The sequence below is a fragment of the Mus caroli genome, unplaced genomic scaffold, assembly GCF_978045245.1.
Source record: "Mus caroli unplaced genomic scaffold, Mus_caroli_1 scaffold_8, whole genome shotgun sequence".
NCBI classification, from domain to species: domain Eukaryota; kingdom Metazoa; phylum Chordata; class Mammalia; order Rodentia; family Muridae; genus Mus; species Mus caroli.
In genome coordinates, this window is record NW_028227263.1 from 117,761,218 (window position 1) to 117,777,256 (window position 16,039).

Genomic DNA, 16,039 nt, shown 5'->3' on the forward strand with positions numbered 1-16,039 from the left:
GACACATGCAGGTCACCGATTGGAACTGACCCTCACACCCACCATATGCTGCGCAGCAGTACGCATGGTCTCAGTGCTCGCTCTGAGGTGCCTACAGAGCCAGAAGCATTCGATCCCGTGGGGCTGGAGTTATAGGTGGCTGTGAGCTGTCCTGGGTGGGGCTGAGAACGAAATGCCAGTCTTCTGCAAGAGCACCGCTCTCTCTTAACTGCTAAGCCGCCTCTTTCCCTCCAGCTCCTCATTCCTTTATATTGTTGAGACAGAGTCTTATGTAGCTCTGGCTGACTTTTTACTATGTAGCCAAGGCTAGCCTTGAGTCCCTGCTCTTCCTGCCTCCACCACCTAAGGGCTAGGAGTGCAGCTGTGTGCCACCGCACAGCTGGCTATTCTTTCTAAGTTTCCCCATGTTCCTGGGAGGCAGGGCTTGAGAACTGTCATCACTGTAACAGTGGGAGAGACTGGGACTCAGAGGTTAAAGCCATCCCTAAGGACATATGGCAAGTGAGGTGTTAAACTGAGATCCAAATGTGCTCCCTTCGAAACCCGAGTCCTTAATGTCACACCCCACTTGGCATACTTGGTGAGTGTTTCTTGAGTTGCAGCTGAGTGCTAGGCATGGCAGGGGCTGTGAAGGAAAAGGACAGGCCTAGATATCTCACAGAACTCAGGTAATGGTGTGGTCCTGATTTAACCTCATGTCCTGATGCCTTCAAAAAGGAAATGATAAGCTGTTATGGGGGCAGGTTGGAACTTGGTGGATGTTCACTAGCCTTTGCCTAGCATGTGCAGAACACACATGTACATACACACACACACAGAGAGACACAGATATACACATATACATATACACACAGACACATACAAATACACAGGCATACACAGACAAACACACACACAGAGACACACATACAATTACATAGGCACAGGAAGATACACACACAGAGACACATACAGACACACATATACTCACAGACAGACACACAGACACTGACAGACAGACACAGACAGACACACAGAGAGACAGACAGATGAATACACAGACACACATACAAATATACAGACACATACAGACACACAGACACATGTACAGAGACACACATATAAACACAGACACAAACACACAGAGAGACATAGACACACACACAGACACAGACATACTAATGCATAGACTCACACATAGACACACAGACACACATATACACACAGACACAGGCAGACACATAGATACACAGACAGACAGACACACACACACAATATTATGAGGGAGAAGGATGAAAGAAACTGAGATAAGGAATGCAGACCCAGGCAGGGTGAAGAGCCTTGTGTGAGGGAATTGAGTTGAGCTGTGAGTGTTACGCATACAATAGGGGAACAATATCGAGGCAGCAAGAAGGATGTGCCCCAGGCCTGAGGGATAGGGATAGGACAGTGTTCAGAAGTAATTCCAGGGGCCACTGAGATAGCTCAACCGTAAATGTGCTGCCACTGAGCAGACAACGTGAGTTTGGTCCCAGAGCCCCACCTGGTAGAGGAGCCAGCTCCTCATGGCACATAACTAACTTAATGTAGTCAAATAACTCTAGTCCGTTTATTGGTGGTTGTCTGTCTGACTACGCTTGATCCCATGATTTAGAAGATCCCCACTGGGCAGATTAAAAAAACAATAACAAAAACAACCCCTTCCCCAGAAAGTGTAACTTTAGTCACAGGGTACCCAGCGCCCTCTTCTGGCCTCTGGGAGTACTGCACCACATGTGATATACAGACACACATGTAGGCAGAACACCCATACATATAAAATGAAAATGAAGTTTAAAATTTTAAGAAAAAAAAAAGCCAGGTGGTGGAGGTGTACACCTTTAATACCAGCACTTGGGAGGCAGGTAGATCTCTGAGTTCAAGGTCAGCTTGAACTACAGAGTGAGTAGTCAGGGCCACACAGAGAAACTTTGTGTTAACCCCCCCCCCCACACACACACACAATTTTTTAAGAAAAAAGAATAAAAAAAAAAAAAGAAAGAAAGCTGGGAGGCAGAGGCAGGCGGATTTCTGAGTTCGAGGCCAGCCTGGTCTACAGAGTGAGTTCCAGGACAGCCAGGGCCATACAGAGAAACCCTGTCTCAAAAAAAAAAAAAAAAAAAAAAAAAAAAAGGAAAGAAAGAAAGAAAAAGGAAAAGGAAAAGAAATAGAAACAGAAAACCAGGAAGATAGAGAGGGTTCGCTCTTGGGGAGGATCTGGGGTTCAGTTCCCAGCACCCACAGGGCAGCTCACAGTCGCAGTCTCTAACTGCAGCTCCAGGGGATCTGGCGCCCTCTTCTGACCTCTAGTAGCACTGCATGAACACGGTGCACAGACATATGTAGACAGAACATGTAAACAGGAAATGGTAAAAAAAAAAAAACCCAAAAACCAAAAAAACCAACTTTTTAATAAAAAAAAAAGAAAAGAAAAGACAAGAGAACCCCAGCACTTGAGGAGGAGAGAGGTTGCTTTGCCTAAGGTCACGCAGATAGTCTCCACCGTGCTCCTTGAACCCCTTCCCCTTCCAGATGTGAACATGGAGGCTCCAGATGAGAAGTCTATCATCACCTATGTGGTCTCCTTCTACCACTACTTCTCCAAGATGAAGGCGCTGGCTGTGGAGGGAAAGCGGATTGGAAAGGTAGGAGGGAGCCTAGGAGTGGGGAGGGTGGAGACCTTAGGAATCACGGGTCTAGGAGATAAATCTCTATCTATACCGCTACCCAGGGCCGCCTGTGCGGTCCTCTCACCCCACCCGCCTTTACATCGGAACCAGACCCCCCCACACCTTGGACTTGGAGATTTCTCCCGTGCACAATGAAGGTGACTCTCCGGTTTTTGTTTTTGTGCTGGGTCAGGTCCTGGACCAGGTGTTGGAGGTGGACAAGATCATAGAGCGCTATGAGGAGCTGGCGGCGGAGCTGCTGGCCTGGATCCATCGCACCGTGGACCTCATCAGCAACCAAAAGTTTGCCAACTCCCTGAGTGGGGTGCAGCAGCAGCTGCAGGCCTTCACGGCTTACTGTACGCTGGAGAAGCCCGTCAAGTGAGACTCGGCCCAGTATTGGAGGGGTGGTGACGGACGTGGGAGACGGGGGAACCCTGAACTCATGTCTTCTCAGGTTTCAGGAGAAGGGGAACCTGGAGGTGCTACTGTTCAGCATCCAAAGCAAACTGCGCGCCCACAACCGGCGCCTCTTTGTGCCTCGAGAAGGCTGCGGCATCTGGGATATAGACAAGGTGAGGGAGGCTGGGGACAGGGGAGAGACAAGATGGCATTGTATAGGTTCCCGTTATAGAAGCACGGACTGAATGTTTATTCTGATAGTCTTCCAGTGGTAGACTTATGAAGAGGCAGCGTTTTGTTTTTTCCTAATTTGCTTGAAGGTGTCATATATGCCATGAGTGGTCTCAGACAGGAAAGCCAGGATCATTAAACAGGGGACAGTTGCTGAAATCCAAGTACCTCCTCTTGTCTTCCTCCAGGCGTGGGGTGAGCTGGAGAAGGCAGAGCATGAGCGAGAGGCGGCCCTCAGAGCGGAGCTCATCCGGCAGGAGAAGTTGGAACTCTTGGCTCAAAGATTTGACCACAAGGTGGCCATGAGGGAGAGCTGGCTAAATGAGAACCAGCGCCTGGTCTCCCAGGTACACGGCTGGGCTTGGCCAGGGTAGGGGGTGAGGCGGTGAGGGGTGGGGGGATGGGAATGTGAGGTGGGAGGATGGGGGTGGGGTAAGGGTGTGAGGGTGGGGGTTGGGGGGTGGGGGTGGGAGTGAGAAGCTCTCATTGTACTGAGGCTCAAAATGGAGGCTATGTACCACAGAGGGTTGGTTTAATTTTTTAAATGATGGAAGACGATAAGGGAAATGGGTCTAAGTTTTGAGCTAACAGAAAAGTGAAGTTGGTCTCTAGAGTAGCAGGGGAATAGTCTCCTCCTTAAGTGAAGTGAGGATGGAGACTGTATCTGGTGTCCAGGGTAACACAGGAAGATAGAATTGGTCCCCTAAGCAACAAATCTGGTCCCCAGTCTCCAGGGCAAATGCAGAGCTGGGACTGTTTTCTGGGTACCAGGCTGACAGGTGGAGAGATCTAACGGAGGGGAGTAAGACTGGTCTCCAGAGAAACTGGAGAAGGTGGGATGGTTTCTAGAGTAACAAGGGAGGATGGGGGTTGGTCTCCAGGGCAACTAGAAAAGGTGTTCTGTTGTCTGGAGAAACTATGATGGGTCTGGTTTCCGAGGTGTAGGAGAAGGCGGGATTGATTGCTAGGGTAATTGGAGGTGGGTGGAACCAGTCTCCAAGGTAACAAGGGAAGATGAGACTGGTTTCTAAGGTAACTGGATAGGGTGAAGCTAGTCTCTAAGGTAACAGGTGCGACGGGTTTCCAGGATAACCAGGGAGGATGAGGTTGGTCTCCAGGCTAACAGGGAAAGGTGGAGTGATGTTTAAGATAACTGGGGAAGTGGGACTGGTGTCTAGGGTAAAGGACACTGTAGGCTTGCTCTCTGATGATGAGGGGAGAGTTTCTAGGGTCATTTGGGATCAAAGCATCAGGAGGACTTGCTGAGGCAGCATGGTAAGTGTCTGTGGCCTGCAACTGCCCAGGACAACTTCGGATATGAGCTGCCGGCAGTGGAGGCAGCCATGAAGAAGCACGAAGCCATTGAGGCAGACATTGCAGCCTATGAGGAGCGGGTTCAGGGTGTGGCGGAGTTAGCCCAGGCGTTGGCAGCTGAAGGCTACTATGATGCCCGGCGGGTGGCTGCCCAGCGTGACAGTGTCCTTCGCCAGTGGGCCCTGCTGACTGGGCTGGTAGGTGCCCGGCGGACCCGGCTTGAGCAGAATCTGGCCCTGCAGAAGGTCTTCCAGGAGATGGTCTACATGGTGGACTGGATGGAGGAGATGCAGGTGAGGACCAGATGAGGGGCCTCAGAGTGCAGGGGGGTCAGGTGTTTGGGGGACAGGGATGCAGATTATGGGTTGACAAGGAGGTGGAGATGTAGGGGGAAGAGACAGAGAGATAAAGAGGAAGCCTCGGGTAAACGGAGATGTAGCTCCCTTGGTACAGTGCTTGCCTGCCCTGGGTTGCACTTCCAGCTGCACACAAAACTGAGGATGGTCGTGCACACCAGTAATCCTAGCACTCAGGAGTTAGAGGGAGGAGGATCTGGAGTTCAAGGACATCATCAGCTACATCGAGAGTTCAAATCTAGCCTGAGCTTTATGAGACCCTGTCTTTAAAAAAAAAAAAAAAAACAGTCCATCAGGATGTCTCAGCAGGTAAAGTGTTTTCTATCAAGCCGGGTGACCTGACTTCAATCTCCAGGACTCACATGGTAGGAGGAGAGAGGACACTCCCCCAAACTGTCCTCTGAGATCACGAAAATGAGCACGTGTGTGCCTATGCACACACAGTAAATAATTAAACAAAGGTAATGAAAAGGAAGGCAGGGCAGGTGAGATGGCACAGTAGGCAAGGTCACCATCACTTGCTCTGAAAGCCCCGGAACTCACGTGGAAGGGACACATAACTTCACAGAGCTGACCTTTGACCTTCACACACATGCTTTGGCATGAGTGCCCCCCACACATGCGCACACACACTCGCACACATGCATATACATATGAGCATGCATGCATACTCTTTCACACACACACTCACACACATGCACCCTTCACATACACTCACCCAATAGACTGATACACATTCACACACATTCATACACATACTCATACAACACACTCATATACACTCACACACACTCACGCACACTCACACACCCAGACATGTACACTGTACATACTCACTCATACACACCCATACATACACACTCTCACATGCAACCCCATACTCACTCATACACACATTCCCACACTCACATACCTACACTCACACACTGATGCACAATCATTCACACACGCTCACACACATACATATACTCACACAGAGTTAAACACATACACACTCATACTCACATTCATACAACACACACATATACACTAATACATTCATACACTCACTCATATACACACACATCCACACACATGCACTCACACACATACACTGACACACACACATTCACACAAACTCATACATACACTCAAATACTCACACACAGACACACACACACACTAATACACTCATTCATACACAATCACTTACACATGTACTCCCACACTCACACATACACTCAAACACACACATTCACGCTTACACACACTTTTTAAAGGAGAAATGCAAATCTCTGGCTACAGGGAAAACACCTGGGTAGATCACTTTAGAAAAGAGATATCTGGGGGATTTCTGAGTTTGAGGCCAGCCTGATCTGCAGAGTGAGTTCTAGGACAGCCAGGGCTATAAGGAGAAATCCTGTCTCAACCGCCCCCCTCCCCAAAAAAGAGATATCTACCAGAGATTGATGGACAGGAGAGGGGGGAGAAAGGAGAGAGGGGAGAAGGGGAGAGGGAGAGAGGGGGGAGAGAAAAGTAGGGAAGGAAAATGATTAAAAGGCAGGAGGAGAAAGGGGGAAAGAGGGAAGATAGGATAGAGTGAGGGAAAGGGGGGATATGATAAAACTGTGGAGATCCTGAGAGTTGGGAACATTCTGGGAGACACAGAGATGCAGGGTGATGGGCACAGGGAGACCGTGACAGATGACAGCTGTGTCCTGCAGCAAAGGCTGGTGTGGGGTGGGGAGAGGTAAGTGGCCCCGGACAATGCCCAGCTCACTGTCTCTTGACAGACTCAGCTGCTGTCTCGGGAATGTGGGCAGCATCTGGTGGAGGCCGATGACCTGCTGCAGAAGCACGGGCTGCTGGAGGGGGACATCGCAGCCCAGAGTGAGCGAGTGGAGGCCCTCAATGCTGCAGCCCTGAGATTCTCCCAGCTACAGGGTGAGTCTGGAGAATGGAGGCGGTGAGTCTCATGGTGGATGCATGAGAGGCAAAGAGGGCTCGTGAGAGGGATGGAAAGAAAGGAGGATGGAAGGAAGAGAGAATGGAGGAAGAAAGAAAGGAAGAATAGAAGGGAGGATGAATGGAAGGAAGGAGGAAGGGAGGATGAATGGAAGGAAGGAAGAATGGTAGGAAGTCCTTGTTTTTGGAGGCGTCTAAGTTCAGTCTAGGCTTCTACTTAATTAGGAAGAGACCACCTAATGTTGTCCTGCTTTGAGATTATACAGGAATACCTCTCGCTTGTTTTGAATATTAATGTGCAATGCCTTTCACATTTTTGTTTGTTTGTTTTTGTTTTTGTTTTTCGAGACAGGGTTTCTCTGTGTAGCCCTGGCAGTCCTGGAACTCACTCTGTAGACCAGGCTGGCCGCGAACTCAGAAATCCACCTGCCTCTGCTTCCCAAGAGCTCGGATTAAAGGCATGCGCCACCACTGCCCGGCTCACCTTTCACATCTTAATCTCAGTTAACATCTTAAAACAGCAACATCAAATGTGCAGGGCTGGGGATGTAGCTCAGGTACAGAGGGCTTGACTGTGGGACTAGGGGTGTGGCTCAGTGGTAGAGTCCCTGCCTAGAATCCCCCAGTGAGGGGCTGGGGGCGTGGCTCAGTGGTAGAGCCCCTGCCTAGAATCCCCCAGGGAGGGGCTGGGGGCGTGGTTCAGTGGTAGAACCACTGCCTAGAATCCCCCAGTGAGGGGCTGGGGGCGTGGCTCAGTGTAGAGCACAAACCTATCACGTTTAATGCCCTAACATTTCCTATCCCTAACATATAACTATAACATACGTCATGTAAAACAATATATGATCAAGAGCTGTTCAGCAACAAGCTGTAGATACTCAACCCAATTGGCTTAAAGAATCTAGGGGAAGGCAGAGGAGGAGGTGCAGACCTGCATACACAGCACTTGGAACACTGAGGCAGGGGGATTGCTGTAAGTTTGAGGCCATCCTGGGCTACACGAGACCTTGTTGTATTGACAAAAGAAAAAAGGAAGAAAGAAAAGAGAATGAAAGGCGATGTTAGGTGGTAATGGTGTCTGTGATCCCAGTATCCAGGAAAGGAAGACAGAAGGATCAGGAGTTAAAGGCTTGCCTTGCCAGCACAGGAAGTTCAGTGTCAGCCTACGCTACATGAGACCTTGTCTGTTTTTAAAAGGAATCAAGAGGAATTGATTGGCAAGTGCAATCAAAATGGCGAGGAAGTGGTGCTGTGACTTCAGGCCAGGCTGCATCCAGGAGGGATTTCCTGATGCTCCTCAGACTGCTTCTACAGTCTGTGTTTGTGTACAGTGTCAGGCAGTCCCTCCCTATATGGCATAGTATGGAATCATACAGACTCATGTCTACACCCCAGCCTTACAGACCAGGAGACAGTTCCCTTTCTCCCAATACTAATGACAGAAGAAGAAAGCAGGTTGTGGTCCCTACATGTTCTGCCCCATTGATGATTCTCAGTCATCCAGGATCTAATTGGCCATACCGATGTGCCACGCCCACTTCAGGACCAAGAGTGGGTCAGCCTACTGTGCAGACAGGACTAAGAAAATCAGGAGGGTTGGACACCAAAGCAGAGTGTGGATGCTGACAGGCAAAACCCACACAATGCTGGGGTCACTGCCCTCCCGCCAAATTTCATCAGGAATCCCTCTGTAGGGATCCTTCTAATGGGACTTATTGGATGTTTGAAAGCAGAGATGACCAAGAGCTATCTCACAGTATTGACAGAAGTCTGGGTTTGGGATCCTAAAGGAGGAAGCCTGACCTTTGCATACTCTGCCATTCCATTGAACTCCAGTTCCAGCCCCATAATGTTTTTTTTTTTTTTTTTTTTTTTTCATAGGATTTGGACTTGGGTTAGGTGACCTGGGCATGATTCTGTGAAGTGTGTTTTTCTATGACAAGATGCCTGATAAGCAAATTCAGGACGCAGGAATTGAGAGTGCAGTCCACTGTGGCGTGGAAAGCATGGCAGCAGGAGGGAAGCTGGCCACACTAGGTTGCAGTGAGGAAGCAGAGAGAGATGAAGGTCAGGGCCCTGCTCCCTGCATCCTTCTCATTCAGTCCCGCCCATCCTTGGGATGATGTCACCCGACATTCAGGGTAGGCTCTTAGTGGCTTTTTAATAAGTGTTGCAGTTTCTCTTGCAACCCAGCTAGCTCCTGAATAATTGAGACTGGACTATATTTTTATTTAACAAACTTTAAGGCACAACAACTGAGCAGTATTAACCTATTTTAATCCTCTATGATCATCTGGCTGCCTCCCAGCCCAAACCCCCAAGATCCTTGCATTTTATGGCTTTCTCTGCTCCAGCTGTTTCTCCATGGTGTCTCATGGACTCTCTCCCTGTGGATGAAGATCCCTCTGGCTAAATCCTCCCCACCCCCCATCCCGCCTAGGAGGAAGTCCAGCCTTATTCTCCCCCTGCTCAATCATTGGCTAATCAGCTAGCTTTACTGACCAATCATGGAATAATTGAGGAGCAATGTTTATACCACATTGAGACAGAAATTCTTTTTTTTTTTTAAAGATTTATTTATTTATTATATGTAAGTACACATTTATTTATTATATGTAAGTACACTGTAGCTGTCTTCAGACATTCCAGAAGAGGGCGCCAGATCTCGTTGCGGATGGTTGTGAGCCACCATGTGGTTGCTGGGATTTGAACTCTGGACCTTTGGAAGAGCAGTCGGGTGCTCTTACCCACTGAGCCATCTCACCAGCCCAGAAATTCTTAGAATAAGGATTGCAACCAGATATGGAGGCACAGAAACCAGCATTTGAATAATACAAGGATGATCTTTACACAATAACATGCATACAGTAGGCCTTCCCCCCTCAGCTGACATCTCTGAAATACCCTCATAGGAAACCTAGGTTTGTCTTTTAAAGATTAACCAGCACAAGGGATGTAAATGACTAAACAACTTTAATTTTTTTTATAGATTTATCTATGTGTATGAGTGTTTGCTGGCATGTATGTATGTGCATCTCATACATGCCTGGTGCCCTTAGAAGTCAGAAGAAAGGCATCAGATCCCCTCACACTGGGATTATGGATGGTAGTGAGCTATCAATTAGGTGTCGGGTAGCATTGAGCCAGGGTTTTCTGCAGCAAGTGCTCTCGACTACTGAGAAGTCTCTCTAGCCCCATGGTGACTGGCGTCTTAATCATTCTTACCTATATAGGAATAGCAGGTGGAGGCTTTTGCAGTTAACAAAAGTGGTTATTTGCATTGGCTGGGATGTGGGGAGGGGTTACTGTGGTTTGCACACCCACCATGTTTTGGTTGGTACACAGAGATGCTTAGGAGTTGGCTTGGTTTTGTTCTACTACACTGTTGGCATGAATGGTCTTATCTGATGGTGTTTCTTGAGCTGTCTGATGCTGGTCAGCTAGGCCTGAATGCTGGAAGCCTTTTCTTCTTTCTTTCTTTCTTTCTTTCTTTCTTTCTTTCTTTCTTTCTTTCTTTCTTTCTTTCTTTCTTTCATGAGAAAACTGAAGCTCAGACCACAGAGCTTGCAAGATGACAGGGGAATTTCTCATTCTTCCCGGGACATTGCTACCTCCTAGAGTAAATTTGGGCTGGGGATGAGGCTAATTAGGTAGATTCTAGCCTATGGTGTGGGAATCTCTGGATTCAGTCCTTTGTATCAGCACAAACATTGTGTTGGTGAACAACTGACTGTAAAACTTGCAGCTGGAAGATAAATTCAGGAGGCAGGAGTTTAAGGTCATCTTTGGCTAAACAGAGTTCAATGCATTTGGAGGTACTTGACTACCTATCTCAAGAAAAGAAAGGGAAAGGGAAAGAGAAAAGGAAAGGGAAAGGGAAAGGAAAGGAAAGGAAAGGAAAGGAAAGGAAAGGAAAGGAAAGGAAAGGAAAGGAAAGGAAAGGAAAGGAAAGGAAAGGAAAGGAAAGGAAAGGAAGGAAGATAGAGTGAGCAGCCACTGAGGTTTCATTAGGCTGCATTTCTTCCTTGCTGCTGGGGTGCCTGGCCACCAACAGGCTCAGGGAAGGCGAAACAGAGTCTAAGACAGAGTTCCTAGCCCGTGTTTCTCCAGGTGAGAAACAGATGGGGCTGGGACAGAGGCTGTGGTTCTTAAATTCCTGTGTACTCAGACACTGCTGGGGACCCAAGAGGAGTTGGATACAGGAGCCCACAGGCCCTCAGTGAGCCTAGGACAGGGTGGAATCTCCAAGCGAGCCCCATAGTACAGAGGAGCTGGAAGAGAGGCCTACAGGAGATTTAGGCGAGGTTCTGTATGACAAAGGCCTCTGTCCCTCCCCACTCCCCCGAGGCCATCCTTGATGAAGACGATGGTCCTTGTTGTCCAAACTATTTTATTCATGCTAGATGAGGATGCATACATCTTACTCAGGGTGAACCAGACATTAAATACCTTTTGCAAGAAGGGATGCCCAGGAAGGGAAGCTCATTGGCTAAACACTCAGGGCCTATCTAGATACCTCATTAGCATGGAGAATTCTAGGTTTTTATGATAGGTGACTGATTGTAATGGGCCTTTTAGTGGGGTGTCTCGGTCACATGCTCTAGGACAGGAACCTTGTTAGGAGTTCATTCTAATACCTACCATTCCCAATGATGAGATTTACCAGTTCTTCTGTCTGGTGGCATGGTTCCACTTGCCCCATACCCTCCAAGGAGGCTGTTGGGACTCTTTCTATTGCCTTAGGTATGACTGTCCAGGAGGCCTCTACTGTCCTTTTCTTGTGACGACACCCCTGAGATGACCAGTAGCACTAAGGATACAACCAAGAGGCTAGTGTGGATTGTGTTGTCATGGTGACGATGTACTACTAGTCCATCACATGATTTCTTGATAGACCCTTTTCAGTACTGGGGATTGGACCTAGGACTTTGGTCACACTAAGCAGGTGGTCTACTGATTAGCTGGCCCCCAGTTGCTCACAGGTGGCCCCAGAGCTAATACTCTAAGGCTGAGCTTGCCTTCTTTTTATTTTACTTATTTTGTAAAGCTCACTAAGTTGCTCAGGCTAGCCTTGAACTCACTCTGTAATCCAGGCAGTTTCCTGAATCACTGGGCCACTTGGGTTGGTTTTAAAGTTATTTTTAAAGATTGATTTGTGTGTGTGTGTGTGCGTGTGTGTGCGTGTGCGCGCACCTGTGTGAGAAAGGATGCCTGTGGAGGCCAGAATAGGTACTGAATACCATATAGCTGGAGTTACAGTCCGCACATGGGTGCTGGGAACCCAACTCAGGTCCTTTGGAAGAGCAGCAAGTGCTCTTAACAGCTAAGCCACCTTTCCAGCCCCCCTTTATTGTTTTAGACAGAGTCTCGCTATGAAGTCCAGGCTGGCCTTAAACATGTGATCCTGCTGCCTCCACCTCCCAAACTCCGGGATTACAGGTGTGTGGTACTGACTACATTAGCTCCATCAAAGAGAGGTTGACTGGGATCTGCCAAATCAATTTCACAGTTATGTACATACGAACTAGGTACCTAGGTGAAAGTCGTAAAATTTGAGGAATAAAGTTTATGGGACAGACCTGCCTTTAATCCCAGTATTTGGGAGAAAAATCACCCTCGTTCACTGGGCTCTGCCCTTTGTGGAATGGTGTGGAAATGTGATAATGAAGGAGATAGCCCGTACCTGCCCACAGGGAACAGTTAACCCAGGTAGTGGTGTTCCATGGAAGGAAGGCTGAGATAGATGGTGAGAAGGCGAGAATCCAGGAAAGCTTGCTCTAAACTTGGGATGTCTGGGAAGCCTAATGAAAGGATGGCATGGGCTGGTATCTCTTCCTACCTTTTCCTTCCCCTGCCCCAGGCTATCAGCCCTGCGACCCTCAGGTCATTTGCAACCGTGTGAACCACGTGCACGGCTGTCTGTCGGAGCTGCAGGAGCAGGCAGCACGGCGGCGCGCGGAGCTGGAAGCTTCTCGGAGCCTGTGGGCGCTGCTGCAGGAGCTGGAGGAGGCGGAGAGCTGGGCGCGGGACAAGGAGCGCCTCCTAGAGGCCACGAGCGGCAGTGGTGGCGCGGCGGGCACGGCGGGCGGCGCGCACGACCTGTCCAGCACCGCTCGCCTGCTGGCGCAGCATAAGATCCTGCAGGGCGAGCTGGGCGGCCGGCGGGCGCTGCTGCAGCAGGCGCTGCGACGCGGGGAGGAGCTGGCTGCGGCGGGTGGCTCCGTGGGCCCAGGCGCCGAGCCTTTGCATTTGGCTGGCCTGGCGGAGCGCGCGGCTAGCGCTCGGCGCCGCTGGCAGCGGCTGGAAGAGGCGGCTGCGCGCCGGGAACGGAGGCTGCAGGAGGCGCGGGCGCTGCACCAATTTGGCGCCGACTTGGACGGGCTCCTGGACTGGCTTCGTGACGCGTATCGTCTAGCAGCCGCCGGAGATTTTGGTCACGACGAAGCGTCCAGCCGTCGCCTGGCGCGCCAGCACCGCGCTCTCACCGGGGAGGTGGAAGCGCACCGTGGCCCTGTGGGTGGCCTGAGGCGCCAGCTGGCGACACTGGGAGGAGCCAGTGGCGCAGGGCCGCTGGTGGTGGCTCTGCAGGTGCGCGTGGTGGAAGCCGAACAGTTGTTCGCCGAGGTGACCGAGGTGGCCGCGCTGCGACGACAGTGGCTTCGGGACGCGCTCGCCGTGTACCGCATGTTCGGCGAGGTACATGCCTGCGAGTTGTGGATCGGGGAGAAAGAGCAGTGGCTGCTGGCCATGCGAGTGCCCGATTCCCTCGACGACGTTGAGGTGGTGCAGCATCGGTGAGCGCACCCGGGGAAGCCCCCAGGGCCCCTTGCTCACCCACCACATGCTTTGGCTCGCCAGTTCTCATGGGGGCAATCCCAGCTTTATCCGTCACTCCGGGCTTCATCAGCTTCATACTTTGGACCTCGATTTGCCCATGTGTCAAATGGGGTAGACATCATAGCCTATGCCTCAAGCTTATGGTGAACAGGAAATGAGTTCACAGATTGACACCTAGCAAATGCTTGCCCGGTACAGTACCTCCCAAAGCCATTTCCTGCCAGTACGCGGTTTATATTCACAGAACACATATGGATCCACTTAAAGTTTTCTACAGGCTCCTCCAACCTGGTCCACACATGGGACTCCCATTAAGACAGATGTCATCTCTCTAGACAGTGAGGTGGCTCCCGCCCTGGAGCAAGCCTTTAGTCCCACCACAGGCAGGCAGGTCTATGTGAATTTGAGGGCAACTTGGTTTACATAGTGACTTGCAAGACAGCCAGGGCAATACAGTGAGACCTTGTCTCAAAAATTAAAAATAAATAAAAATAAATCAAGAATCCTGGCCTGACATATATATCGAGGGCAGGGTGGAGCATTGGACAATCTAACGTTACAGCAACCCATAGAAAAACTGGAGCCTGTACTGGTCAGGGTTGCATGCCCTTCTGGGTTCAAGGTCATCCTCAGCTACTTGGAGAGTTTGAGGTCAGCCTTGGGCTACATGTGCTACCCTGCTTCATCACCAGCAGCAGCAAAGCCAAACCAAACCAAAACCAAAACAGACAGATACAAAACAAAGAAAACAAACAACTCTCTCCCAAAAATCCAGACACACAGACACAAAACAAACTGCCCCCCCCAATCCAACAACAAAAGAGTAGGAAAGAAAGAGAGAAAAATTCCTGCGAAGGAACTTGAGAAATGTCATAAAGACCTACAACTAAAGAAGTGAGCTGGCTCTTGAGAGTCCAGACCTCTGACTTCTACATCCTCTTCCTCTTCTGCAGATTTGAAAGTCTGGACCAGGAAATGAACAGCCTGATGGGCCGAGTCCTGGATGTGAACCAAACAGTTCAGGAGTTGGTAGAAGGAGGTCATCCCAGCTCCGACGAGGTGCGCTCCTGTCAGGACCATCTCAACAGCAGGTAGGTGGGTCCTGGTGCAGGAAGTTCCTCCTGATAGCACCTTCTCTATCCATGCACCGTGAAAGCCAGAGGTGTGTGATATCAACCCTTCCGAGGTGTTAATGGGCACTTTGTAGATCAGGAATTTTTTTGTGTGTGTGAAAGATTTCTTTCTTTTTTTATTCCTTTTGTTGTTGTTGTTTGGTTGGTTTGGTTTTTGTTTTTTCTCTGTGTAGCCCTGTCTGTCCTGGAACTCACTCTATAGACCAGGCTGGCTTCGAACTCAGAAATCCACCTGCCTCTGCTTCCCAAGTGCTGGAATTAAAGGTCTGCACCACCACTGCCCGACTGAAAGATATTTTCATTGTATTTTTAGCATGTGTGTGTGTGTACACATATGTATGTGCATGTGTACACATGTTCATTTGGATGTAGTACCTGTATAGTCCAGAAGAGGGTGTAAAATTCCATGGACCAGCAGTTACAGGTGGTTGTAAGCTACCCAATGTGGGCGCATGGGATGGAACTAGGGTCTTTTGTGAGAGCAAGACGAATTCTTAACCACTGAGCCGTCTCTTCAGTCTCAACGGCAACTTGACAAGAAGATACTACATACCCAATGCTGGTGGTGATGGGCTGAGGACGCAGCCAGTTTCATTGGCAATTCACTGGTTTGTCCAGAAAGAACTCATAAGGTGCTGTTATTGGTCAGGAGTTTTCTTTTTTTTTTTTTTTTTTTTTTTTTGGTTTTTCGAGACAGGGTTTCTCTGTGTAGTCCTGGCTGTCCTGGAACTCACTCTGTAGACCAGGCTGGCCTCGAACTCAGAAATCCGCCTGCCTCTGCCTCCCAAGTGCTGGGATTAAAGGCGTGTGCCACCACGCCCGGCGGTCAGGAGTTTTCTAATGCACTTTATCTTATTTGAGGTGTATTATTTAGTTGTCTATTACTCTGGTTTCTTGAGACAAGGACTGCTGTTCCCAGACTGGCCTTGAACTCAGTAGCTGAGAATATCCTTGAACTCTTGATCCTTTTGCCCTACCTAGCAGGATTATAGACATGTGCCTTCTACCTGCTCCATTCTTAAATTATCTATCTATCTATCTATCTATCTATCTATCTATCTATCTATCTATCTGAGTCAGAGTCTCACTATGTAGTCCTGGCTATCCTGGAACTTGCTATGTAGACCAGGCTAGC

The 16,039-nt window shown here is 49.4% G+C and overlaps 1 protein-coding gene across 1 annotated transcript in view; it reads left to right on the forward strand.

The window, feature by feature from the left end:
• Positions 1 to 16,039, forward strand: part of Sptbn4 (spectrin beta, non-erythrocytic 4) — a 91,261-nt gene that overhangs the window by 25,360 nt on the left and 49,862 nt on the right. The window contains exons 8-15 of the mRNA XM_085841998.1: positions 2,551 to 2,663; positions 2,881 to 3,068; positions 3,145 to 3,262; positions 3,509 to 3,667; positions 4,625 to 4,927; positions 6,763 to 6,913; positions 12,795 to 13,728; positions 14,725 to 14,862. Coding sequence (XP_085698124.1) covers positions 2,551 to 2,663; positions 2,881 to 3,068; positions 3,145 to 3,262; positions 3,509 to 3,667; positions 4,625 to 4,927; positions 6,763 to 6,913; positions 12,795 to 13,728; positions 14,725 to 14,862 — 2,104 coding nt within the window. The remainder of the gene's footprint in view (positions 1 to 2,550; positions 2,664 to 2,880; positions 3,069 to 3,144; positions 3,263 to 3,508; positions 3,668 to 4,624; positions 4,928 to 6,762; positions 6,914 to 12,794; positions 13,729 to 14,724; positions 14,863 to 16,039) is intronic.